This window comes from Bombus terrestris, chromosome 7 (genome assembly GCF_910591885.1).
Source record: "Bombus terrestris chromosome 7, iyBomTerr1.2, whole genome shotgun sequence".
Classification (NCBI taxonomy): domain Eukaryota; kingdom Metazoa; phylum Arthropoda; class Insecta; order Hymenoptera; family Apidae; genus Bombus; species Bombus terrestris.
Genome location: NC_063275.1, coordinates 22,069,377 through 22,095,041, shown reverse-complemented (window position 1 = coordinate 22,095,041; position 25,665 = coordinate 22,069,377). Strand labels below are relative to the sequence as shown.

General features: G+C 32.7%; 4 protein-coding genes across 22 annotated transcripts in view; 2 read left to right on the top strand and 2 right to left on the bottom strand.

The window, feature by feature from the left end:
- LOC100643162 (glucose transporter type 1) overlaps nucleotides 1–16,172 on the top strand; it is a 34,386-nt gene extending 18,214 nt beyond the window's left edge. For 8 of the 18 annotated variants that reach the window (XM_048407045.1, XM_048407046.1, XM_048407060.1 and 5 more), the window contains 8 exons: nucleotides 25–384; nucleotides 576–807; nucleotides 966–1,178; nucleotides 2,699–2,923; nucleotides 3,290–3,429; nucleotides 5,379–5,408; nucleotides 8,926–9,023; nucleotides 11,706–16,172. In XM_048407045.1, coding sequence (XP_048263002.1) covers nucleotides 25–384; nucleotides 576–807; nucleotides 966–1,178; nucleotides 2,699–2,923; nucleotides 3,290–3,429; nucleotides 5,379–5,408; nucleotides 8,926–9,023; nucleotides 11,706–11,809 — 1,402 coding nt within the window. In that variant the 3' untranslated portion in view covers nucleotides 11,810–16,172. Of the gene's footprint in view, nucleotides 1–24; nucleotides 385–575; nucleotides 808–965; nucleotides 1,179–2,698; nucleotides 2,924–3,289; nucleotides 3,430–5,378; nucleotides 5,409–7,686; nucleotides 8,818–8,925; nucleotides 9,024–9,387; nucleotides 10,405–11,705 lie in introns of those variants that run through there. The other 10 variants (XM_048407047.1, XM_048407051.1, XM_048407048.1 and 7 more) reach the window with 10 other exon arrangements.
- A 123-nt stretch (nucleotides 16,173–16,295) lies between these two features.
- Nucleotides 16,296–17,612, bottom strand: LOC100645165 (mediator of RNA polymerase II transcription subunit 27). Its single transcript, XM_003396846.4, has 4 exons — nucleotides 17,265–17,612; nucleotides 16,926–17,195; nucleotides 16,518–16,818; nucleotides 16,296–16,431 (listed from the first exon to the last, which is right to left on the bottom strand). Exons 1-4 carry the CDS (start codon nucleotides 17,435–17,437, stop codon nucleotides 16,297–16,299), a joined length of 879 nt encoding a protein of 292 aa, XP_003396894.1. The 5' UTR covers nucleotides 17,438–17,612; the 3' UTR covers nucleotide 16,296.
- Nucleotides 17,613–18,348: 736 nt separating this feature from the next.
- LOC100644682 (protein VAC14 homolog) lies at nucleotides 18,349–22,289 on the top strand. The gene is made up of 7 exons (XM_003396842.4): nucleotides 18,349–18,966; nucleotides 19,042–19,423; nucleotides 19,491–20,064; nucleotides 20,149–20,720; nucleotides 20,800–20,918; nucleotides 20,999–21,078; nucleotides 21,140–22,289. The coding sequence occupies exons 1-7, from the start codon at nucleotides 18,863–18,865 to the stop codon at nucleotides 21,442–21,444; spliced, it is 2,136 nt and encodes a 711-aa protein (XP_003396890.1). The 5' UTR covers nucleotides 18,349–18,862; the 3' UTR covers nucleotides 21,445–22,289.
- Nucleotides 21,675–24,879, bottom strand: LOC100644806 (inhibitor of nuclear factor kappa-B kinase subunit epsilon). Of its 2 annotated transcripts, none has more exons than XM_012310648.3 (4): nucleotides 23,913–24,879; nucleotides 22,640–23,813; nucleotides 22,345–22,546; nucleotides 21,675–22,240 (listed from the first exon to the last, which is right to left on the bottom strand). In XM_012310648.3, the coding sequence occupies exons 1-4, from the start codon at nucleotides 24,334–24,336 to the stop codon at nucleotides 21,803–21,805; spliced, it is 2,238 nt and encodes a 745-aa protein (XP_012166038.1). In that variant the 5' UTR covers nucleotides 24,337–24,879; the 3' UTR covers nucleotides 21,675–21,802. The 2 variants fall into 2 exon arrangements, with proteins under 2 accessions (XP_012166038.1, XP_020719361.1); XM_020863702.2 differs by having other exon boundaries at nucleotides 22,640–23,838; nucleotides 23,913–24,048.
- Between the last annotated feature and the right edge of the window lie 786 nt (nucleotides 24,880–25,665).

The window sequence follows — 25,665 nt, the reverse complement described above, 5'->3', positions numbered from 1 at the left end:
TTCTTTCTTTCCATTCGCTGACAGAAAGGGGGGCTTACTGCTAAACAACGTGCTGGGCATCGTGGGGGCGTGCCTGATGGGTTGTACAAAGATTGCTCACTCGTACGAAATGTTATTCTTTGGACGGTTCATCATCGGTGTCAATTGTGGCTTAAACACCTCGCTGGTTCCCATGTACATATCGGAGATAGCACCACTGAACCTGAGAGGCGGCCTAGGCACGGTGAACCAGCTCGCTGTTACGGTGGGCCTCCTGGTCTCCCAGGTGCTGGGCATCGAGCAAATCCTTGGAACAAACGAGGGTTGGCCTGTTCTCTTAGGACTAGCTATCTGCCCTGCCATTCTACAGTTATTGCTGCTTCCAGTTTGTCCCGAATCTCCAAGGTAGAGACCATCGATCGTGTAGATAAAGAAAAATCTTCCCAAAACTATCGCTATGGCTTTTAGTAGATACTAGACGATAGAGTTTTTGTAATATGTACCTACTTGAGTGGTTTGTACAAGACGATCTCTGTTCCCTGCTTTTCTTTCCTCGCCGACGATTACAGCTTCTCTCTTTTGATCCTCTGCTCTAGATATTTGCTCATTACCAAACAGTGGGAGGAAGAAGCCCGTAAAGCTTTGAGAAGGTTGAGAGCCAGTAACCAAGTAGAAGAGGATATCGAAGAAATGAGAGCCGAAGAACGAGCTCAGCAAGCCGAGTCTAGAATATCGATGACAGAGCTCATATGTAGCCCGACTTTGAGAGCGCCTCTCGTTATTGGTGTGGTCATGCAACTTTCCCAACAGCTTTCAGGCATTAACGCTGTAAGTATCGTCGTCTATAAATTTCATATACGTTACTGTCTCCATAAGCGAAGTTTCGAATTCAACCGATGAACTTGCGCCGTATTTCACTTCCACAACACGGTCCATTCACGAAAGTGGATGTAATGGCACGTGAAATTGCCCTCTCTGTGTTTCAGGTGTTTTACTATTCGACAAATTTGTTCACTAGTTCTGGTTTGACAGAGGAGAGTGCCAAGTTTGCAACCATTGGCATAGGTGCCATTATGGTTCTAATGACGTTAGGATCCATCCCGCTTATGGATAGGACAGGAAGGCGTACACTGCACTTATACGGTCTTGGTGGCATGTTTATCTTTTCAATATTCATCACAATTTCTTTTCTCATAAAGGTAAGTTCAAATTTTAGGACGTCTTCGCTTTAATTATGCTACGTACTGTAATATCGATGTTAATTAAGTAAATGTTACGTCTTTCACCACAGAGTATCTATTCCCTGATAGATCACGCGTATTGTCGTGTAAATCGATAATGATAATACATAGTATCTTTTGCGATTAAATTATTCGAGCGACAAGAGTCGAGTAGAAAATATTAATCGGCTTTCGCTAAAAGCTAAAGAGAAATAAATTGCCATTGACAAAGGTTATTTCGTCGAACGTAGAAAGTTGATGAAAATCGAGATCTCTTAGAACGTTAATTACGCCACAGAGAACGTGGATTGTATATAGCTGTCTCTCTTTGTGCTTTGTCACTTCATGCACCTTGGCGAAAGGTGTATCTAACACTTTGTTCACAGCTGGAGTGCAGCACTGCATCGACAGTGAGAATTATCACCACTTTACGTATATAAATATGCATTCGAGATACTCATTTTTATTTCTCCCGACCATTCATGTAATTTGTAAGGTCTATCCTAAATCCTGCATGTTATTTTTTAATTTGCGTTATAGAAATTACTAATATTCTGTGTATCGACACATAACGAATTCATCCTTGATAAAATAACAAGATTATTATTCATTTCTAATTACATAAATACAAATGTATTTGAAAAAAAGAACGAAAATCTTTAAAAAAATATCGATGTGTCGAATACCTAGGATGCATGCGTTTTATTTTATTTGCTTAGGCTTAAGTAACTGTGCTTCTTACAAATCCTGTCCCGCTCCTTGCCCCATCCTCTCCCTTTTTCACAAACGGCCTCTTTCGTGACTGCCTGGAGGAGACATTTACTCCCTTTATTATTATTCTATATTTCGGCTCAAACCTGTCACCCTCTTGCGCATAATTAAATCAACTATAATAACGTTAATATACCAAACACAACTACGCAATTAATTACGATGATGAGATTAAATTTCATTTCTCTGTATGCTAAACGTGTGTAGCACTTTTGCTTCTTTCGCAACGCTATTCCGATGTGTATTACAATTCGTGTAAAGCAAACAGTGTAAGTCATACGCAGAAGCTACAAAGAGTTCATCAGACTTTAACGTCGATCAACGACCTAATACGATAACGGTAGATATATCTATATATACGTGTATGTATATTTATTCGAGCGTAAACGTTGTATGTCTGGCGCGTATTTATTCTCATACATTTAGGTTCTCCGAGGTCTATAAGCTACGTGTCCTGGTTACTCCTTAGGTATATAAAAATGGCCAGTCATATCGCTTGAACGCTTGAAACAGAAAGATGTTACTGTACATAATAACAGAGCACGTTATACGCATTGTCGCAATCGCATTATCGCCTTAAACACAGGGTTGAGCTGCACAATTTGCATGCAGGTTTATTACATTTCAGTTCTATTCGTTGAGTTTCGTAGGTCTTACGATTTTTGTTCTTCTGAGAGAGACTCCTCCGGCTGCTCAGGAAAGAAGAACACGATTCTACTGCCTGATAGGAGTTTTTCGGTTATGTGCAGGAAATGATTGACTGGATGTCTTATCTGTCGGTCGTGTCGACGCTCAGTTTCGTGGTATTCTTTGCTGTTGGGCCTGGCTCCATCCCGTGGATGATCACAGCTGAACTATTCTCGCAAGGTCCTAGACCTGCGGCCATGTCTATCGCGGTTCTTGTCAATTGGATGGCTAATTTTTTGGTTGGCATCGGTTTTCCAAGTATGAAGGTAAGATATTCTTTAAATTTTAGCGACGTCCAATTCGAGACAAATAAATTCTACGGGATTTCGTGTTTTCGAGTGTTTTAACTTTAATCCAACAGTGGTTGAAACGTTAAGTATTTTATTTTTATATGGATAGAGCGAAGGGCTAGATCAAAAAAATTTTTACATCTGTACGATAACTATATTTATTGTACGTAAGAAATAAAATGTTTAGTTATAGTTTATTAGGATAATAACACGTAAATGTTACTTTGTTAGAAACGCCGTTCGAGGATTAAGGAAACATAGACAAAAGACAGTGTTTCAAGCGGAAAGAAACGATTGACATTTGTTAGTTTTACGTTAACCCCTTGTTTTAATGTGTTACAGACTAGCCTTGAAAACTACACGTTCCTACCATTCAGTGCATTCCTAGCCATCTTCTGGATCTTCACATACAAGAAGGTACCTGAGACCAAGAATAAAACGTTCGAAGAAATTCTAGCTTTATTCAGGCATGGTAACGACAGGTACGCAATAAATAAGCCACTTAATACCGTTCCTAATACGTATAGCAAATCATTAGATAGATAATCTTCAGTTTTCAAGCCCTTTTTATTTCGGTGATTTCCATTGATCTCTTTCTTATTATACGTATACGTATCGTTCTATACGTACGATGGTTCTATCAGAAGACAGCTTATTCATTTTTGTTCGCTCCTCGCTTTTCATTTGTTGTCACGGGGCGTGAAGAGATATCCAACTAACGGAAGACTTTGTATTCACGTTTTATAACATGTGTCGATCCGTTAACGAAAAACGCGAAAAGAATTATTACCTTTCCTCTCGGAAAAGAACGATCGTATCCCGTCGATGCATGATATACTGTTATCATATCCGTCCACACGTCCGCCCGTCTGTAATTTACGGCGAATCATCAAGCGTATACGTAACACGTGAATTCTTAATTGTTATTCGAATCAAATGGAAAGTGTAGAAAATGAAAGGAAAATTCGAATTTATTCTTGCGAATAAAAACCGGAAGGCTAGAAAGTGCACGACTTCGACTCGATTCGGCAATCGATATGATATTTATACGTTCATCGTGCGAAGATTAATAACGATTAAAAACGATTAATCGAATAGAGAGTATAACGATCACGAAATATCCGTTTGATGAGGGGGGAAAAAAGGAAAATACGAGTGCAGCAATTATCTTGGAATAAATCGAATCACGCATATAATATTGCACAGTAATACACTATATCGAACACTTAATAATCTGTAAGAGCTTCTTTTAATCAACAATAACGCAGTACTATCGACTTTATTATTATTGTTGTGTTGTCGTTATTATTACTATTATGTTATTATTATATCGAACATACAACAACACAATTTCCCTAGTACTACTTTCAATACATTGTGTAGATGAGACATGACGTTACAAATGCGTTACCCTATAGTAAAACAGGGACGTACTATCAATTTGGTAGGATACTAATGTCACACTACACGTACATGCGTGTATCGCTGCCTAATCGAGGCTATAATACGGATTCAACTGTGATAAAAGTTCGTTCGATTTTCTCGAGGGAAATAAATTTCGAGATCAGTATATCAGTTGACTCGTATACGTACTAGTAAGCTCGTTAATTGTATCTTCGGAATAAGAGTAAAACTAAATAATATTTTCGCGAAGATTGCGATTAGAATCGTGAACAGCGTTAACGTTTATAGGTTTCGAGATTAAATATCTAAAAGCTCGTTATTGGGAACAGAGATTTGAAATTCGATCACATACAAGACGAGATTTTAACTTCGTATCGTAACGTAGAAAATTATTAGCAGCAAATAATTGAGATTATAATATGTGTATAATATCATGAAAACGTTCATGGTGATTGTCGCATGGTTGTATAGTAACAATTTATTGTTCATACCGTATCATAGTAGTATTTGCCAATAAAATTTTCGGCATTGACGTTACATCGAACAAAGTCTTTCTTGTAATATACAGAAGGTACAACATTGTTTTCGTAGATTCACGTGTTCTCTGTTTAATAGGTAATAGTTTCGTTCGACTATAAATACCATCTATCTGATGACCTCTTTTTCGTTGTTGTCGCATACGCGATTAAAATAAACGAGCCGAACTAATTGCCGAAGCTACGATCGTTTGTTTTACCTTCAACCTTGTGATTTATTTGAAGTTTCCGTAATTATTATAGGTATTCATTTGTAAGACGTGCTCAGCTTGAAGCTTTATAGTCTTATCGTTACGTATTCCCCAAGGCCAAATGGATATTATTATATTTATTTGTTTAGCATATTGTACATGTATTATTTCAATAAATCGTTATTTAATGATTCTGATAAATTCTTTAAGTTCTGAAACTTCCGTACTCTGTTTTCTTTTATACGATGACGAATTATGTTTTACATATCGTAATTGTGCTTTCTATGTTATTTGGAGCAGGAGCAGCTTGCGGGACAGCAGACTTTATGGGTGAGTCACGCAAAACATTCCCTGTTACTGTGGTGGCTTTATTACGATATACCATATGAATTTCTAAAGATTATTTAAATGCATGACAAACAATTATCAAAGACACCACTAGTCGTCTTTAAAAGAAAGGATTATTTTTTAGCGATCATTCATCCATTTTCTTTTTTTTTCTTTTTTTACTTTTTCATTCCCGCCAAGCCATTCGAATCTATTCGCATAAATATTTCTCTATATATTATTATTTGCTCTAACATTTCTATTTATACGAAGGTGAAACTTTGATGTGTGTCGAATTCGATCTGAATTTATCGTTCGATCATTGCTTCTGCAAGCGAAAAATAATCCTGTCCCTGCCTATTTTAAGTGACTACCATTAACTTCGGTCTAACAGCCTGGCATGTTGAAACATCTTTACTTACTATCAACTCATGTGAGTTTCCATCTCATGCGCTACCTAAGTCAGGCTAATTAATCGTAATAAAGGAGAGAACATAGATTGCATGAATAACTCGTTTACGACAAATTGTAATTTTTCGTTTTTCTTTTGCGAAGATACATTTCACAGTTTCTAATAGTTCTTCAGGGCTATTATGTGATTAATACAAAAAAAAAAAAAGAAAAAAAAAATAGAAGAATGCTTTTAGCGATCTTGCGAGAATATAAAAAGAAAAAGAGAAAAGAAAGTGCAATTCCTAACGATTCGCTGGTAAGGTTTGCTATAACATAACAGCCCCGACCACTTGATTCCCTCCTGGAGCCTTGTATTTTACAGCATGCTCCTTTTTAGTCTACCAATACCCGATAAATGTTCGACGACAGATCAGTCTTGGAATAATTTTCATGTCGATAGTTGGCACGAGTTTATGGCGCTGTACTGTGCGATTGCATGTTAGTGCTTATATTACTGTTTGGCGTACAAATTCATTTCTGAGTTATATACAAAGTGATATAGATATATTTTACTTCGATAGGCAAACGCAGCAAGAGCCGCTTTGCATATTATTCCATCATCGTTCGCGCAAAACGAAAAAAAAAAGAAAATTTTGTTGAAGTAATAAGTAACAATGAAAATGAATAAGAGGAAAGAAAAGGGAAATGTTAACGCGAAGCGTGAAAGCAATTTTGCGTTCAAGTTCCCTTATCTGATCAGTGCAGCTCTTGATAAACTCGCAAGCTACGCAATTATTTATTTTCTTCTCCTCTTTTGTTTTTTTTTTTTACTTTTATTCCATTTGTTTCTTTATTATGAATTACGCTAACACAAGGTTTTGCCGAAACATTCGATGAATCGTTAACAGCTTCTATATATATATATACATATACATATGAATGAACTCTAATCGATAGTCGGTCTATGGTTGCTTATGATTTAGTGGAATTTTATTAAATTTGTTCGTTTATAACAACCGTACGCTAGTTGATAAACGACATAGAAATAGTATAAAAAGCCATTTTCTTCTTATCTTTTATGATCGAATGAGTGCTACTTATCAATTTATTATTGTGTATGTTTGACTTTTACTGTGCCAGTAAACGCATTTATGTCATCGATATTTTGTATCTATATTTATATACTGCTTAGGTAAATTATGGTAAATGGCAAAAGGTATAACACGAAGAAATTTCGATTTATCAATACGATTGTTCACCATGTTTTTTCAATCGTAACGAATATACAGTTTGGAACATTATGCATTGGAAAGTTTTGAACAACAAACTGTATATCTAGCTCGTTAATAAAATGATATCGATGATTCTTGTTAAGAAAAAACCAGTCTCTAACGATTGACGCGAGACTGGTTTTAACGACGCTAGGAATCACTTGTCCTCAAAACTCAAAATAAATATGCAGAACAGACTCTTTCTTTTTTTTTCTTCTCGCTTCTTTGAAATATCTCTGCCGGGAAATTCTATATTCTATTAATCATTCGCACGACAAAAATAGATAGCACGACTTAAGTCTCACGAAGTAGAACGGGCTACTTCGTATCGAACTGGTCGGACGACAGTCGATGAGGCTGTTGTTGCGTGTGATAACTCGATACGAGTGTACTTCGAAATTGCGAGGGTGCTTGGGTATTTGGGAATCTTGAACGAACCCCCTTTTTTTCATTCTTCCAACGTAAGATGCGTAATGCGTTTGTATGTCTCTTTTTTTTTTTGTTTTTTTAATAAATAGCTTCCTTGTACGTACGGTGCGAAACTAGGATTTCTCTCTCAAAATCGAACACAAAAACGATTCGAGGCTCGTTGGCCATGTAACATTATTATATTGCAGGGAAGAGGAGCTCGCCACTAACTCTAGCAAGGAGACCGTCCTATCTGACGCCACCACTGCCAACCATACCCATGCTACTGACAAACCATAAAAATATAAAAAAAAAAAACTGATAATTGAGAACGATTTTAATCGAATAATCGAAGGTCACTATAGATTCTCGTAACCGGTCAATCTAATGGAATAATTGTTATCGGCAACGATTTAGCATACTCGTAGCACACAAACTGCTATAAGATATCATTGTATCACTGACTTACACACACATTTAAGACTAAAAAGAAAACTTTTTGGAACACTCGTTACTAGCATATATTATATTAATGAACGAATATTTCGGCATCACCGATAAAATCGTATACATATACATATACATATATATATATATATATACACATATATTCTATGTTGTAAAATAAATCTGTTTGTTTATTTAATTACCGGTTTCAGTTCTCTTCCACTCGTACATACGACCTCGACGTGGAATTTTTTTTTATCGTTGGTCAAACTTTTTGACCTAATTTTCGTTTACCTTGCAGGGGAAGTCAATTAAGAATATTCGTCATGCTGAGGAGATCGAAATGTCTCATGCAGCGTGCGTTTTTTTTTGTCTTTCGTTTCTCGGTGATTAGCAAACGATCCCGCGGACACCCGTTCCATTCGATTCGAGAGTAAATAATAATATCGAAGTTGAATAATTATGCAGACGATAAGTACATGTGTTTGAAGTCTACTACACAGGCCAGTGAACCACTGTAATCCTACAAGGCTAGAAACTGTGAAATGAATTATCATTTCTTGAGACGAGAAAGAAAACACGAACGTACGCGCAGATCGGAACTAGATAAACGAACGAGAATAGGCAAAATTAAAGTTCGACTAATGGTAGCTTTGCAAGTGTATTATTGTGTAGCGTGCCACAGAACAAAAATGAAATACATAATGAATTATCGTAATAGTAAATAATAAGCGGAATTGCGTCATAAACCTTGAAATTTTCAAATTCAAATCCAGGTCAATTAGGATAAAATAAACTAAAAAAAAAAAAAACCGGATATGTAACTTACGTTGACGAGTTGTTGATAAGACGCGATGTACTGTTTTCTCGTAATTCTACGACGTCGGTGCATGTTGAATCGATGCCCTTGACGAAGATCTGGAATGTAATAAGAGAAGGAAAGATTCAATAGACATGTATGAAGAAGCGGAAACTTGGACAAGTCGCGTGATGTTTTGCAGGAGCATGCTAAACTGTGTGAATGCATTAGAGGGACACATACCGCCAGCAGAGAGTGCAGCCCTGATGGTGGCCGAGGAGAAGCCACATCCTGATTCATGTAAGGCTTAAAAACCTGACCAAGATCGTCCACAATCATCTGTCACCAATATAGTCATTTCCGTCTTTATACGACAAACAATTCTTTCAATTTTCTTTCCTATAATCGACAGATACGAATCGCGATACGAATATGATATTACGTGTTTCATTATAAAATTCATTATAAGATAAAACTATGTCCAATCCAAGTTATTTTATGTTTTTTTCAAAGAATTGTTTGTTACTTGTCGCTTATTCCATCTACCTGTCATTGTGCATGTCATAATGCCATCTATGTATGTTGGTAAATTTTGTTTATTTGTAGTTTCATTGTGATACATTCGTTTTAAATTTATTTGCGACTATTATTTTTCTGCTTTCAGTATGATTCAAAAGTGCAGAGGAATCAAAGTGCTGATTATATGAAATCAAAATTACATTGCTGCTTCGCTACTACAAGACATACAAGTGGTCCTAGCAGAGAACAATATCACACTACCTATATTTTCGTGTTGACAATAGCAATTTAGAGGAGTACAATCGAGTATAATTCCGTTGTAAATGAGACAAGAAGCTATTTTAATCACAATCAACCACCGATCACAGATGTATTATACATATTTAAGACGTTAGACGTCGAAAATTTAACAACATCGGTATCTTTTGTAAATGCTCATTCCTCAACTGTTCGTTTCTAATTATTCACCTTTTATTATTCTATGGTAAGGAATTTTCACTAGAAATTTACGATCTCGTAAATCAGAGCAACTGTGTCTCGTAAATTACTTGAAATGCAATTTATTATTACACGACGTTCTTTTCTTCTTAGGGGGGGAAAAAAAAGATCGTTACTATCTCGAAATTTTAATTGTCTCAAGTTCATTTTCACTTTACGTAACTAAATACTTGCATTTCATCGGTCATAGTTCTATTTTAGCTTTTCATTACTCACACTGCTTCAGCCAAACACTCACACCATTACACTCGATTAAAAGTTGAATACAGTTGAATATACTTTCATTTGCATATAGAGCTTATATTCCTGACCTCACCACACATATGTGAATATAAATGATAGGTGTTGTAAATATTAAGAAATATTGTGAATAGAAATAGACACGTACTTACTTTATCGTAATCCTTTTTTTTTTATCATAGTTCGATAAAACTCTCAGCATTATGAGCTCTATGATTTATATACATATATATGTATATATATGTGTATATATGTCTCTCTTCTGTCATCTGTGTGCAGTATGATAATCTGTTGTCCTATTATATATCTGATTCTAGTCAATTCTAAGTATTCCTATGATTCTTATAAATAACATTAGTAGATATATTGGCTTCATTTCCATTCTAAGAGTATACATGCGCTATTGACACTGGCCTTTGTAGTAGTTTAAATGGAGGTAGGCCATTAAGGATTCTTACATTAACACATATGGTCTCCACAGATCGATTTATCGATTTGTAAATGTAAAGGCATAAAATGAACGAGGAGTCATATGAATGTTAAACTTACAAGATTTTAAAACAAATTATATATATCACATTATCATTATTTTTTATATGAAACTGTAAGACCGACTTTTTCAATACTACCGCAGTTGGAGCATGTGTGGCGTAATGGGCATGTCCGCATGAATGTAATTTACTTCATTTAGATTAAAAACAAAAAAGAAAAAAGAAAACTCTGAATGGTAAATATTAATCTTCCGTATTTTTATTTCGAAATTTTCTCATCCTTGAGCTTATTTACATGATAAGATGCTAAAAGATAATTATATCGTAGAAGTCGCAGTTTGCCTATTGATCATGTAGACAAAAATTTAACTAAAACAAGTAACGTAATACAGTTATTAAATCTTCCAAACGTCATCACTCTGGTGGATACAGATAACGTTTGAATGGAATATTCGTAACATACAAATTAATATTCATGAGCATATCACATAAATATCTGTAACTATAATATTGTGTTTTCCAGGTATTTTTTAACATACTTCAGGATTAAGAAATAATTGAGTGAAAAATATTAATCATTGAAGATAAAATTATTTTTCAATATTTTTCTAGCAAAGAAATATCTTTATGTCATATTTCCAGGATGCTGACGACAAGAAATTTTTTTAAATCTGTAAAAATAATAATACATAATTCAAGTATAAAAAAGTTTTAATTTTCTGAAAAATCTGAGTATATTCTCTTAAATAAAATACAGAAACATGTTTGCCATGTTTTAAATACGCAAGACGTTACTTCTTATAGACAAACTAATTTTCTACTAATCATTATAGAAAAATATTCAAACATATAATATGTACATAAATATATCAAGGCCACTTTAATCTAAGTGTATATTATACAAATACTAAAAAGGATAGCAAGTATTTGCAATCATAAAAAAAGAACATAGTAATAAAATTTGAATCTCGGTAACAGGATTACTTCATCTTAATATAAATCAGAAACATTTAACAAACGATTTAATGCCTGAGTATGCAAACGGCCCGAAGGTACATTGCTAAGAAACAGCTCGATATCCTTTAACAGTTTCTTTCTACAAAGAATCGTAGAGGCTTGCTATTTGTCGTCTATCTAAATTGAAACGGTCTGGTAGATGAATGCCAAGAGTAGTGTAACAAGTATTGCAAACGTGCATGGAAAAAATGTGCATCTGATTAATGTTGGTGAACAGTTGTGTTTGCAGCTGGATCAGAGCGATCTTCCGGCGCACCCGCTCAACCGGAGAGACCACCGCCCCCGCTTCCCCCGCCACGCTTTCCGAACAGCGGTGTCTGACAATGGGAAACAGCTCCTCTTAATATTGGTAATCTAGTGATCATGAACGCGTCAATCCCACTGCCGCTACTGCTCACCACCAACAGTCTCACATTGGAGAATCAACTATACGAAATCATCACGGAGAGGAGCAAGGCCTGCGCGGCTTTCTTGCGGAACAGTTTACGTCGAGCAGTGAACGCGACCACTATCAGTTGGAGTGTCGCGGAGAATTTCGAGAGTAACGTATCGTGCAATCATGCCTGATTCGATGGACGAAGAGGTTGAAAATGTGGATCACCTGTTGATTGTATTCGAATATCGAATAAAATGAAGTCGATCGCAAACGTTTAAGCGAGGAGCTCAAACGACCGATTTAGTTCGGTCTCGAGTATGCTCGCACGTGAGGTAACCTCTAAGAATGAATATATCTAGATACAAGATCGAAACGTTTTTGGTTTCGCGGAATTTGCCAATTGCAATTTACCGAACAGGATAGAACAATAGTAAGTGCAAATAGGTGGTTGAGACATCGAAAAGACTCGACGATGATTTGGGGATTTTTCGATACGATTTTGGTAGGCGAATCAACCGCAGCGTTCGATATGAGACGTAACAATCTTTCCCACGTGAAACGTAGGGAAAAATTAGATAAAGGACGAGGTAATGAAAATCCTCGAAAAAGAACCTAACAAAATGTTGCGAAAGTGATTGTGCCTAGACATACGTTTGAAAGATAGAAAATGAAAAGAAAAGAAAATAGAAAACGCGTAAGTTGGATCGTGATCACTAAAAAGTATTTGAACTTCGTGCGACATCGAAGAATATAGAACATATAATTGCTAGATGCGACGAATCGTTTAACGAAACCCCAGAGAAAAAGAAGGTGTATATCTATATATATACTTCACTTTTATATCGTTAATTTCATAGGTTTTATTGGAATTATATGTCATTTTGTATCACTGTCGTCTTTGCACTGTAATATGGTTATGTGTTACGTGTTTGTTGATAAATTAAATTCGATAAATTTTACGGCTGAAGTTAGGAACAAATTTCGGATCTGGAATCGACCAAATTATTATTCAGTCAGCATTAAACCAAAACACGGACTCTGTCTATCACTTTAACAGTCGCAGTGTTTAAAGACGTTAACTAAGATAACGTTGTATGTCGTTATACGGTGCCTCATAAAAACAACATTTATAAATCGATCAATCATTTTATCTTATAAAAGTACGAGGATATAGTGGTACAAACGAACGGGTGTTGGTTATTGCGATAGTAAGTTTTGAATTATGCGCATGCGCAGTTTTATTTCGATAGTCAGTTGTTTTAAAACTAGACAGATAACACCGACACAAACCTTTTTACGAGTTAAGATTAGTATTAATATGAAGCAAAAAATGAATTACGAATTAAGCTTTGATTAACAAATGTCAAATCATTATGGAATGTCAAACCCTTTCGTTTGGACTAGAAAATATTCTATAAAACGTACATTTAGAGGCATGCCTTTTCTTACTACCTTTTGTCGTTAATATTTTACACCAAAATGCACTTCATTTGATGTCATGCAAATTCTTTGGGAAAAACTTCCCCTATATGTATATAGATGTATATACTGTATACTTCTATGGTACTTACCATGTCGTTGCATAAGAAGATGTATGATAATCCTATACTATCCGATATAGTATATTTAATTCCCTATTCAAAATAGCGTTACACGAAAATTAATTACATCGTTCGAGCGATATATCTATTCGATGCCGATACACACAAACGTTTCAACCGATCGCTTTAATCGAACTGAGATGAACATTGACCGGATGCACTGTATACTGTTTCAAGCGCCATCTTTTTGTTGAAGAACAAACAACACTTAAAATTTCATTCACTCAAAGATTATATTGAACATTAGATATATCTTATACAATAACATAAAATGATATGATTTTTACAGAGAAATTAAAGCATTATTTTAAACTGTTACAGCTTTTTATTTATTTTCATGATTATACGTAACATCGATTGGAAAGTGTAAACAGATCGGATTACTTTCAGTTCTTACACACAAATTAGGTTCAGAGATAGAGTAATAAGCACCAAAGAATACACTGACACCATCGGTAAATTCTCTTTCGCGCTAGCTTATAAATAAATTAAACAATCTCTCAAATCGGTTTGCTATTTAAATATCGCGTTATAATCGCGATACAGTACCTAGAATAGAATGAAAAATGAATAAATAAATAAATAACATCGTGTGCAGTAAATCGTATGCTATAATTTAATGAAAAAAAAAACAAAATAAAGTGAAAAATTTTAATTATAAGCTGTCCAAATCATACAGAATCAGTGAGAAAGGCAATAAAGCTATTGAACTGAAAATATGCTAAAGTAGATTTCCTTGCATTAGAGTATTATCAGAATTCCATTATTGATTATGGATACTTAGGCTAGAGATATACAAACATATATACATAGCTACTAGTTTATAGTAGCACATTGTAACGGGCTAATGATAACGATCGCAAACTTCGTTAATATCATACATGTATGTTGAACAAAAATGAACTATACGTTTCCCACTCGTGTTATGGATGTACGATAATCGTGGACCGAGTGCTGGTAGCATATCCATTTTTTAAAATCATTACAAGCTTAAAGACGATAATTATACATAACTGTAGTTGCAATTACTTCAACTCAAACTAACTATGCATCTGAACGATGAGATCGATGAGTCGAATTCAGAAAAAACTCTGTATTGTGTTAGAAAAATTATTTTAAGACAAACAAAGGATTTACTTTTCGTGTCTTAAAATTTGTTAAACTATATGTAAATTAGTAAGAGAAATTATCCGAGATTATTAGATGTGGATTAACTACGTTTATAAAATTTTTATCTCTCATGATTCTTTTTGTTATCCTGTTGAGAAAAGGCATGCTGTGATATATATTCATTGAACATTTCGAAGCAAACACAAAATTATCTACATCTAAAAAGAAACAAAGATAATCTATGAACGATTTTTCTACTTTCGCCACAATGAAAATTATAATTAATGTCATTAGATAAATATAACGATGAGATGCAGTTATGCCATATATATACATATGAATTTTGCAAAACACGAGACATTTCTCTTGTTTTCAAAGGTCTAAAGTCTAAAGTAATTTGTAGGTGTTCAAAGTGCTTTCAAAAAAAGAACAAAAAAATACACTTCCTCGTATCAGAAAATTAATTTCACTATAATTCATCCACACGTAACGATATAATAAATAAATGGTTTCTAAAACTGTAATATTATGAATATGCATATAAATATATATATATATACATATATATATACATATATATGTACGGCAACCTTTATGCGAGGACCTATCCGTACTCGACATGACTTTGATAACAAAATCAGTTATGATTGCATATATAGTTTTGAGTCAATGATATGATACTAAATTCACCGAGTATTGCAACGTTTATAGAGCCTTAAAGAAAGATAAAAAAAATTGGAACAGTCCAACAAAGTGATCAGAATAACGATTTGTAAAATAAGTTCACTGCCACTTTAACGACTTGTGCTCCACGGAGAGCGCCAATATTCCAAATGTGAATGTGTACAGTTATGTGAAAAGTACTTATAACTTAATTATATTTACATAATATTAATTAGAGTTATGTAAAACTAAATAGCATGTAATAATATTAAGAACGATATACATATGTAGGGTACAGATAAAAGAAAAAACCATCGATTGCAAAACTATTATATTCCAGACAAGAAAAAGATTATGCCTGCTCATTTGTATATTATACGTAAATCTTAACACAGAAAAGTTTCTCTGGTAGAAATTCTACTTATTGACGTGATTCTTCTTTCTAAATATTTATTTCATAAAAAAGGTTATATCTTTTTAGTTTATTTCATTTTAATTAAAATATATATTCGGTCATAGATATTTGGAAAAAAAGTTAATATTTCGTTTAAAAAAGATAAATTTCTCTTCAATGGCCTGCAAATAACTTCTTATCTTCAAATTTGTTAAAATACTACATGTTAATTTTATATTTATGAAGCATTATATAGATATCTCTTTTTTGAGGAGAAACCATTTCATATTTTCTGGAAAGACATTTTAATTATTTTCAATTCATGCAATGTTGCTTTGAGTTTGTATTACTAAAAAAGATACAAACATATAATATTGCAAACATGGTTTTATTTGCAATTGTATATATGCGTAGCAATTGTCTATAATATTTTAATTACATACTTATGATTAATGTATTTAAGCTGAACAGATAAATTTAAGTGGGAAGATCATATACAACATCTTTTAAAATCTACAAATAAAAATATTTACTAAGTAATATCGGTGTTTTTAATTATTTAGTTAGAGGGATGTATATAAAAAAAAGCAAATATTCTTTTTTTCGATATAATTAAATATATTTCATAAAAAAAATAAAAATATTATATACATTTTCTGAATATTTATGGTTTACATTCTTGATGATAGGATTCCAATGTTCGAAAATCCCTCCATGTTGGAGGTAAAGCACTGTGTAAATGTAAACCACAACGTTTACATGGATCACTAAATAGATTATTTAAACTATGGAACCAAGTCTGTAAAAATAATAATACGAATTAAATAAATTAAATTTTATATCTGTTATATTATTCAAATCCTATTATCCTTATTACTTCCTTACCATAAATGATCGGACAGCTAATTCAGGTAATGTAGGAGAATAAAAATGTAACATAGCAGCGTGAGCATTTTCCGTTACTTTTCTAAAAACTTTGTGTCTGGACTCTGTCCATAAATCCATAGGTTCTCCATAACCTTTAACTACTACCCATTCAATCATTAAACCTTTAAATGCTATGACTCCTTTTAAAACATGTCCCAGGGTAACATGTAATACTACATTTGATGCAAATGGTCGAGATACAGATACTGTCATATCATTAAAAAGTCTATCAAATGTGGCTATTAATGAATCAACTTGTCTATAAAGGAAATAAAATATATATCAATAATCTTATTAATATTAACTCATAAGTTATAATTTAAACTATGCTACTTATAACTATGTCATTGAAATAATTTAACTTACTGTTGAGGAACATTATGATTACTCGTTTGGGTTCGACCTCTTTTTGCTCTGCTAGCAGTATTATAAGATCTTTTCAGAGAATTCTGGCTAAGTATTACTTGAGCAACATTACTATATTCATGAACTTTGTCCGTCCACTTGTAACTATTTACTAATGTACTATACAATGCTTGTCTTTCTTGTGTTGTTTCTTGACTAAGATATGTAGTACTTGCTAAATTAAATGGCCCTGGTGGTGGATTTAAACTGCTTACAGCTTGTTCAACATCTCTAAATACAAAAAAAGAATGTTTAGTACGATATGATTTTATGATAAGTGTATTGTTAGAAATTTAATACCTTAGATTGACATTGACTGTTGTTAAAAGTTCTTGCAATTCAAGCAAATATTTATTTTCTTTATTTTCTTCTCCATGATCAGCACGTAGTCCATTTCCTAAAGAATCAAAGACTTGGCCAACACTTGAGCGTAATACCTTAATTGCTGTCAGTGCAGTCTGTAGCTGTTCCATTTTTATCGTTATTAATATCTGTTAGTATACATCATATGCTAGTATTTATAATAGAGCAGTCTTTCACGTTTCTTCTTTCAATGTACATATAAAATTGAAAAAAGATATGTAAAGAGCATAATGCCTTCTCCCGTTATTAAATCATCTTCCACTAATAACAATACTAGATTCGTAAAACACTAGGTTTCTCAGAACATTACGCCACGAACAAGATACCTCATAGATCTAACACTCAACTATTTGTCATGATCATGGTCATGGAAATCATGCGTCTATTTTTATATACACAGTTTGGAAAATCCGTAAAAGGGATAAGGCTTTTAATGTCGAAAGTTATGCTTTACAAATTGGCCACTATAGAACGCGACCGAGAAGTTAGGATTTTGTATTTAATGGTATTTTGGAAGACATTAAAGGCATTGAAAATAAAGAATATGAACTAAACCAATGAGCTTGCTGAATGACTAAACTAAACTACTTTTCATAATTTTTCACCATTTATTTGAAGTACGTACATATACAATATTTCATTTGGTAAAGAAAAATATTTATGTATATTATATAATATTTATTAAATTATATTTATTAAATTATATATTATATAATATTTATTAAACATTAGTTAAATACAAAATAATAATAATATAAGCATAATAATCATATATGCAAGACAAAAGTTTCTATTATCATTATCGTGGCGCCGTTTTTTCCTCCCATCCTCACTACTACTCAGTCCGTCATGAATCGTACACTAAAAAATTGCACTAAAAAAAGAGAAAAGGAGGCAGAGACGACTCAAGCTATCTTTATACGATGGTATTACACAAAGAATTCTAACTTTTCGATTAAAGCGCCTTACTGTGGACAAATTGACTAAAACTGTCCGGTCATTAAGAGTCTTATCCCCACAACAGAAGTTTCCAGATCTATATATATGACCGTGGCCATATCAGTCTTTAGAAAATTTTGATTATCTTCAGATGCAATGTAAATATTTCAAGATTAAATGATGGGATCGGTATTAAAGTCTTTAAATTTATGGTTTATTCGCACTTTATAAGAATATTGCAAAATAAATATAGTGTCATGTTTTAAAAAATACCTATAACCTTGAAATTTTGCAAAAAAAAAAACAACCATGAGAAAAATCTATTTTCACCATTATGTGTGCCCTTGAAATGGTGTAACTTTGCCTTGAAAAGATCTTTTATATAACAATAAATAAAGCAAATGTTTAGGTGATCCCATTTATCCGGTCCACTTTGTATATGATATACATACATTTACACGTATTGTATACGCACACATGCGCTGATAGAAATGATGTTAAGTGAAAATTTGACATCGGAATAATACGGACTCAGCTGTCACTTTCTTGAATAATTTTAATGTATAATTTTGTAATTTAAGACGTGACATTAAAAGATGATGTCCGAAAGAGATTATGCACCACTTAGTGCTGCTTGTGTACGTTCTCTTAATGATAAACTTTATGAAAAACGAAAAGCAGCTGCTTTAGAAATAGAAAAGTAAGGTTATATTTCTTGTTTATTTATTTATAATATTATTTATTCTTGACATTTATTAATAATATTTTATTCTAGAATGGTAAAAGAATTTGCTGCACACAATAATACCATTCAAATAAAACGATTATTAAAAGTATTAGGCCAAGATCTTGCTACATCACAAAATCCGCATACACGAAAAGGTGGTTTAATAGGTCTTGCAGCAATAGCAGTAGGATTGGGAAAAGACACTGGTCAATATATAGAAGATTTAATTCACCCTATCCTAGCTTGTTTCTGTGATTCTGATTTACGTGTAAGATATTATGCTTGTGAAAGCTTATACAATGTTGTGAAAGTAGCAAGAGGTGATGTATTGCCACAATTTACAGATATTTTTGCAGCACTTAGTAAATTAGCTTGTGACTCAGAACAAAGTGTAAAAAATGCTACTGAGTTACTTGATAGACTAATGAAGGTAATTGAAAATTGTAGAATACACAGCATATATAATATAAAATTATTTATCTTAAATACTATTTCAGGATATTGTAACTGAGAGTGGTCTATTTGATCTAGTTGGATTTATGCCTTTATTACGAGAACGCATTTATACTAAAAATCCATTTGGTAGGCAGTTTGTAATAGCTTGGGTGTCTGTCTTAGATGCTGTTCCCAACATGGATTTTATCATATTTTTGCCTGAAATTCTTGATGGTTTATTTAGAATATTAGAGGATCCAATGCCAGAAATTAAGAAAGTTACAGACACAGTTCTGGGTGAATTTTTAAGAAGTATAAAGGCTAATCCTGGAAGGGTAGATTTTCCAGGAATGATAAATATCTTAATTACACATGCCCAAAGTACAGATGAATTATTACAATTAACAGCAATTACATGGATTAAGGAATTTGTGCAATTATCAGGTCCACTTATGCTTCCTTATATGTCTGGTATTCTTGTAGCAGTATTACCATGTTTAGCATATGATGGAGATACTAGAAAAAGTATTAAAGAAACTGCAACACAAGTGAATATGAACTTGATGAAATTAATAACTATGGAAAATAAAGAACTTGTACATAATGCTAGTGAAACTGGTGCTCAAACTCAAAAAGGTAAAATTATATCTTCTTAAAATCTTCTAAAAAGTTGTAAAATACTTAAAGAATGATCATAATAAAAAAAATTGATTTTTTCAGATTCTAGTCAAACGTATTCCCTAGCTGAAAGTTTAGATTTATCTAGTGTTGTTGAAGTGTTAACAAAACACTTAATGTATATATCAGTCCAAACAAAAGTTGCTGTTTTAAGATGGATTCATCATTTGTTCATAAACATTCCACATAAAATGTTTGATCATATCGAAAATTTGTTCCCAATTTTAATGAAGTCTTTAAGTGATAATTCAGATGAAGTGGTGCAACAAACATTAGTTGTAATGGCTGAAATAATTAGCTCAAAATCACCTGAAGCAGCAATTCCAGATTCAAATGCAGAAATGCAAAACAAATATTTTACAAAATTTATTGTAAATTTATTAAGGGTATTTTCAACAGACAGACATTTATTAGAAGAAAGAGGAGCTTTTATTATTAGAGAATTATGCGTATTATTAAGTGCTGAAGATATTTATAAAACATTAGCAAAAATATTGTTGGAGGAACCAAATTTAAATTTTGCATGTACAATGATACAAACTTTAAACGTTATACTATTAACAAGTTCAGAATTATTTGATTTGCGCAATAAACTTAAAGATTTAGATTCTGTAGTGAGTATACTTCAAATACTATTTATATATTTAAATGTTTTATATATTTATATGTTTTAAACCATATGTATTCTTATAGGAAAGTTGCGAATTGTTCAAATGTTTATATGTATCCTGGTGTCACAATCCTGTTGCAACTGTAGCACTATGCCTTTTATCGCAACATTATGAACATGCATGTAATATTATTCGATCATTGTATCCTTTATTATCGTATTATATCAAATTTTAAAATTAATTTTTTCTAATCTAATATTTCTTAATTAAAAATGAATTAGCGAAAATATAGAAGTAACTGTCGAATTTCTTACTGAAATAGATAAATTGGTACAACTGATCGAGTCTCCAATATTTACTTGTAAGTATATTGAATTATTGTGGTACTTAAATTATATTTACAGAAAAATAATGCATTTTAGATTTGAGATTACAACTTTTAGAAAGGGAAGAAAATGATGCTTTAGTATATGCACTTTATGGTCTGCTTATGATTCTTCCTCAAAGTGAAGCATATGCAACTTTACAAAGACGTTTAGCAGCAATTCCACCAACAACAAAATCTATACCAAAAACAGTATCGAGGCCAAAACCATTTAAAGATACATTTAATTTCTCTGAATTATTGAAACATTTTCACACTACTCAAGAACAACATAAAGAACAAAAACGTAAACAGCGATTAACAAATTTAACAGAAAGAAATACAAGTCATGCAGACATATAAATAACATTTTTATAATATTAAATTTTAAATAATTATAAATAATAATTTATGTGAAAGTAAACTTGTGTATATGTATATATACACAGATGGATACATACTTTTAAACTTTGTTATTGTATGAATAACTTGTCAAAAGAAATTTACACACTTTTATGATATTTTCTTTTTATTACAAAATTATGATATATTATCAAAATAAATTGTTTTTTCATAATATTTAATATATACAGTTAACTTTACAAATAATATTTATTGGCGTTGTACATATAGGTACATCAAAACGATAAATAGAATAAATGTATTGGTATTTACAGTCTTTTCCTCATTAAAAAAATAATAAAATTTATGAAACATTTTGCTAGAGTGATGTATACTCTGAATCATCTGTATCATCTAGACTATCAAGTTTTGATATACGATCAAGTTGATCTATAAGTAAATCATTTTTATATAGAATCATTGCAATTCGTTCCTGCATGACACACATGTTCTTCCATTTTTTTGTACTTTCTTGAGCGGGTAAATTAGTTTTTTCAATAGTTCTTAATTTCTCCGGAAATGTGTCTATTAAATGTAAGAAATTCTCATAACGTTCCTTGCTTTCATGGGACAAGCGATAAGAATACGTTTCTAATATATGTTCATAATTATCTACATCTTTGTCTAAGATTTGAATTTGTAGGAAAACCGTTTGTGCCATTTTATACCAATCAGCAACACATTCAGATCGGCTTATCATAGATGGTACACAAAATGTTTCAAGAAGATTCTTTATTCTTTGTCCCGTTGATGTAACCTGAGAATAAGTGAAGAAAGATTAAAAATAAATATTGGTTTTCTTTTTATAATGCTCTACTTTCTTGCCTACATGATATGAAGATATCTATATTGAAAAAATACCTTTATTCGTTCTAGAACATGAAACTGTTCATCATTGTATGTGAGACCACGAGTAGCTCTGTCTCTTAATAAATGTTGCCAACCATCTCGTAAACGGTCAACTAAAGTTGATGCCTTTTGGCTTGCTTTGTTGGCCCATGGACACCACAATCCACGAATAATATTGTCCCATTCTCCACGCAGACTACCTTCCTTCATGTACCTATATTTGAAATAATAAAACCAATTTTATTCAAATGGAATAAATCATTCTTATTAGACAAACCAAGAGAGAATGCTAACAAATATTAATCACCTCTGATGAAGCTGGACTACTGCAGGTGCTAATTCAGTCAAAAGCTCTTTACTTTTCAAATCCAATTCTTTTTTCCAATTCTTCATTTCTAAAGTGTTTTGACTTCCAAGCTTTCTAGAAATTTGCCAAGCGAGATTTTCACTTCTTTCTATTGCTACAACTGTATCTTCTATAGCTTTTGTAAAATCTTTGGAATGTTGACATTTTTCTAATAATCTTGTGAGTTCTGTTGAGACAAGTCCACTGAAAGCTTCGATCGCATCCTGTGACAGTTTACTACACAATACTAGTTTGTCGATTCTTCTTTTGCAAACATAGCCTACAGAACAAGCTACTTTTGCTTGACTAGCATCATTTTCAACAGACACTAAATTTGCAAATACTGGGAATTTAGGTAATTCTGAATCCACAGGTAAATCAACATTATTGTTTTCTTTAGAAAATAACATTAATGGTTTGCTCTCAGATGTATTTGGATAACCTTTTCCAGGAGTACATTCTTCAACAATATTTGTTAAAAATGTATCTCCAAAAAGAATTATCTGAGCATGAGGTGCAATATCAGTTTGATCTTGTATATGTACTTGAAGCGCTGTCAACTTTTCTTCAAGATGCAGGAAGACTTTTATGAGACTTCCTTTATGCATGTTAAATATGTGTATACGTTTTCTGCAAAGAGTATCAGTTACTTCTGAAAAGAATCGTTCAAAACTCCACATTTTTTGGGGATCAACCTCTAGTAAACCAGCTAATAATGGAGTTACAATTTTTTTTAAACCAATACTCAGCTGACAGTTTTGTGGTAATTCTCTACTCCATTCGATAGGTCCACTTTCAGAAGTTTGTACACCAGATATAACACCAGATGCTTTTTTTGTAATAATATAAAACATTGTTTCTTTATTCCTACGACCACCAAACGGTCTAAATGGTAAATTTCCTGTAGCTACATGATACAATGTCACACCTATGGACCATAAGTCTACAGTTGCTCCAAAGGTTTTGCCAACAGGTTTACGTAAGACTGCACGTTCGTATATATCTGGATGTAAATATTCCTCTGTACCATACAAAGATACAAATTGCTGATCTTCTTGCAATTCTCTGGCAGCACCAAAATCAGTAAGTTTATAAATCGTACTACCATCATCAGCAATGAATTTCATTATATTACCTATAAGAACAGCAATGATTTATGACTTTTTTAAACAGATAGATATATCATATTTTTCAAACTTATATGTTTATATTTTTATATTATATAATTTCCTACCTGGTTTTAAATCTCTATGTACTAAATTATTATCGCGTAAATGTTTCATTCCAGCAGTTAAATGTTCCAAGACTAATAAAAATTCGCTCTCTGCTAGCCCATAAGTATTTTCTGGATCGTCTAAGATGTTGAAGAGACTGCCTCCAGTACAAAGCTCCATAACAATTACTGTACCACGTCCATCTTGCTCTTCTTCGATTGCTAACAGTTGAACGATATTTTCATGATTTACTTTTTTAAGGACTTCAAATTCTCGCATTTGTACATCATGTGGCCGCATATGACTGAGCTGATTGAACGTTTTAACCGCGACGGGTTCCCCGTTGTTTTTATTCACACCTTGAAAAACTGCACCAGTAGCACCTTTCCCAAGAACGCTAGTTGTACACCATACAAAATTTGTTGATCCACGTAAAAAAGACATTTTTAAACTTTTCGGAGCGTATACAAAATTTGTGAGTTTGGAAATTTGACAAGCAGTTTAACCTATTTTATGATTGATAAATTTTAAAACTACAATTCTCCCATACGTATTTATTATACATCTGTAAGCTTTCTACTTCTCAGAATTACTCTTAATCGTTTCATAACACGTTACATAAAAATTTATGCGAATGATTAATAATGCACTCTTGTCAGTGACCACCAACTTTCGAATAAAGTACATATGTATCGGTACAATTGTACAACTTGTTATTCAGTGTGTACAGGAGCGTAACAGTACTTCGAGATCCTCGGCCTTTCATGCAGTGACAGATAGTAATAAATAATGATTCTTATTAAAAGTATATAATGTTTAGCGAGATCTATATTATGTTATCCATCAAATTCGTATAACAGTAAAAGTGCATAAAAATTAATAACACAAAAAATTAAATGGTTTCGTGTATTATATCGCGTGACATAAATAATGTATATATACAAAGATGGAAAGAAGACTCATAAAACGTTACACGGGTAAAGGAGCTATTGCTGTCTATCGTCCGCTGTCATGCGAGTCACGCGTTGTTATATTGTTTTATTTGTATGGGTGGCATTTTCGGCCAATACGCGTGTTTAACTCTACGGTCTGTCAAAAACAGCCAATCAGATCAGTATTCTTTCCAGAAAACTTCTTTTCATTTCTGCTACGTATGTGACTGTCATCAAAGTAAAGGCGTTTTTAAAGATTTCAAGGTTACTTCTGTTTCTTTATTAAATTATATATTTTTTATACATCAATCGATGCGTTTTTTATCCTCTATGAAAACATACTGTGGTGTTTGTATACAAAAGAGATTAACTTAAAAGATATTTTAACCACAAGTTAACGAAACTTTTCATACGAAGGACAAGGGAAACATAAATTGGTTCTGCTTTTCTTTGTCTTTTATACGATAGATTGTATAAAATTAAAGTTAAAGTATCTTTTAGACGAATCGTCTAGACCCTATACTTTTATCAGTTGCGATATACAATCTGTATAGAGATACACCCTCTGAAATTTCCTCTCTGATTTTGTATGATTAAATAAGTTGAATGAAAATCCATAATAAACCCCGATAACTTTTATGACAACATAGGGTTATTGAGAAGAAGATACGCAATGCACGATGTAAACATTAAATCATTGCAACATTATTAATGTTGAATTAAGAATATTGGATTAAGAAATATGAATCGCAAGAAACAGAGTTTAGATGAACTCGTCCGTATATATTTCTCAGCTATATAATTTAATTATCAGCAATTAAACAAGAAGAATGTCCTACGA

Excerpts from the sequence above, each read along its gene's own strand:
- LOC100645165 (XM_003396846.4), bottom strand. The coding sequence starts at position 17,437 with ATGGAACAGCTACAGACTGCACTGACAGCAATTAAGGTATTACGCTCA. Across the intron at positions 16,819-16,925 it reads AATCATAATGTTCCTCAACA|ACAAGTTGATTCATTAATAG; the intron begins GTAAGTTAAATT and ends TTTCCTTTATAG. Across the intron at positions 16,432-16,517 it reads TAGCTGTCCGATCATTTATG|ACTTGGTTCCATAGTTTAAA; the intron begins GTAAGGAAGTAA and ends TTATTTTTACAG.
- LOC100644682 (XM_003396842.4), top strand. The coding sequence starts at position 18,863 with ATGATGTCCGAAAGAGATTATGCACCACTTAGTGCTGCTTGTGTACGT. Across the intron at positions 19,424-19,490 it reads TACTTGATAGACTAATGAAG|GATATTGTAACTGAGAGTGG; the intron begins GTAATTGAAAAT and ends ATACTATTTCAG. Across the intron at positions 20,919-20,998 it reads TGTAATATTATTCGATCATT|CGAAAATATAGAAGTAACTG; the intron begins GTATCCTTTATT and ends AAAATGAATTAG.
- LOC100644806 (XM_012310648.3), bottom strand. The coding sequence starts at position 24,336 with ATGTCTTTTTTACGTGGATCAACAAATTTTGTATGGTGTACAACTAGC. Across the intron at positions 23,814-23,912 it reads ACATAGAGATTTAAAACCAG|GTAATATAATGAAATTCATT; the intron begins GTAGGAAATTAT and ends CTGTTCTTATAG. Across the intron at positions 22,547-22,639 it reads GTAGTCCAGCTTCATCAGAG|GTACATGAAGGAAGGTAGTC; the intron begins GTGATTAATATT and ends TTTCAAATATAG.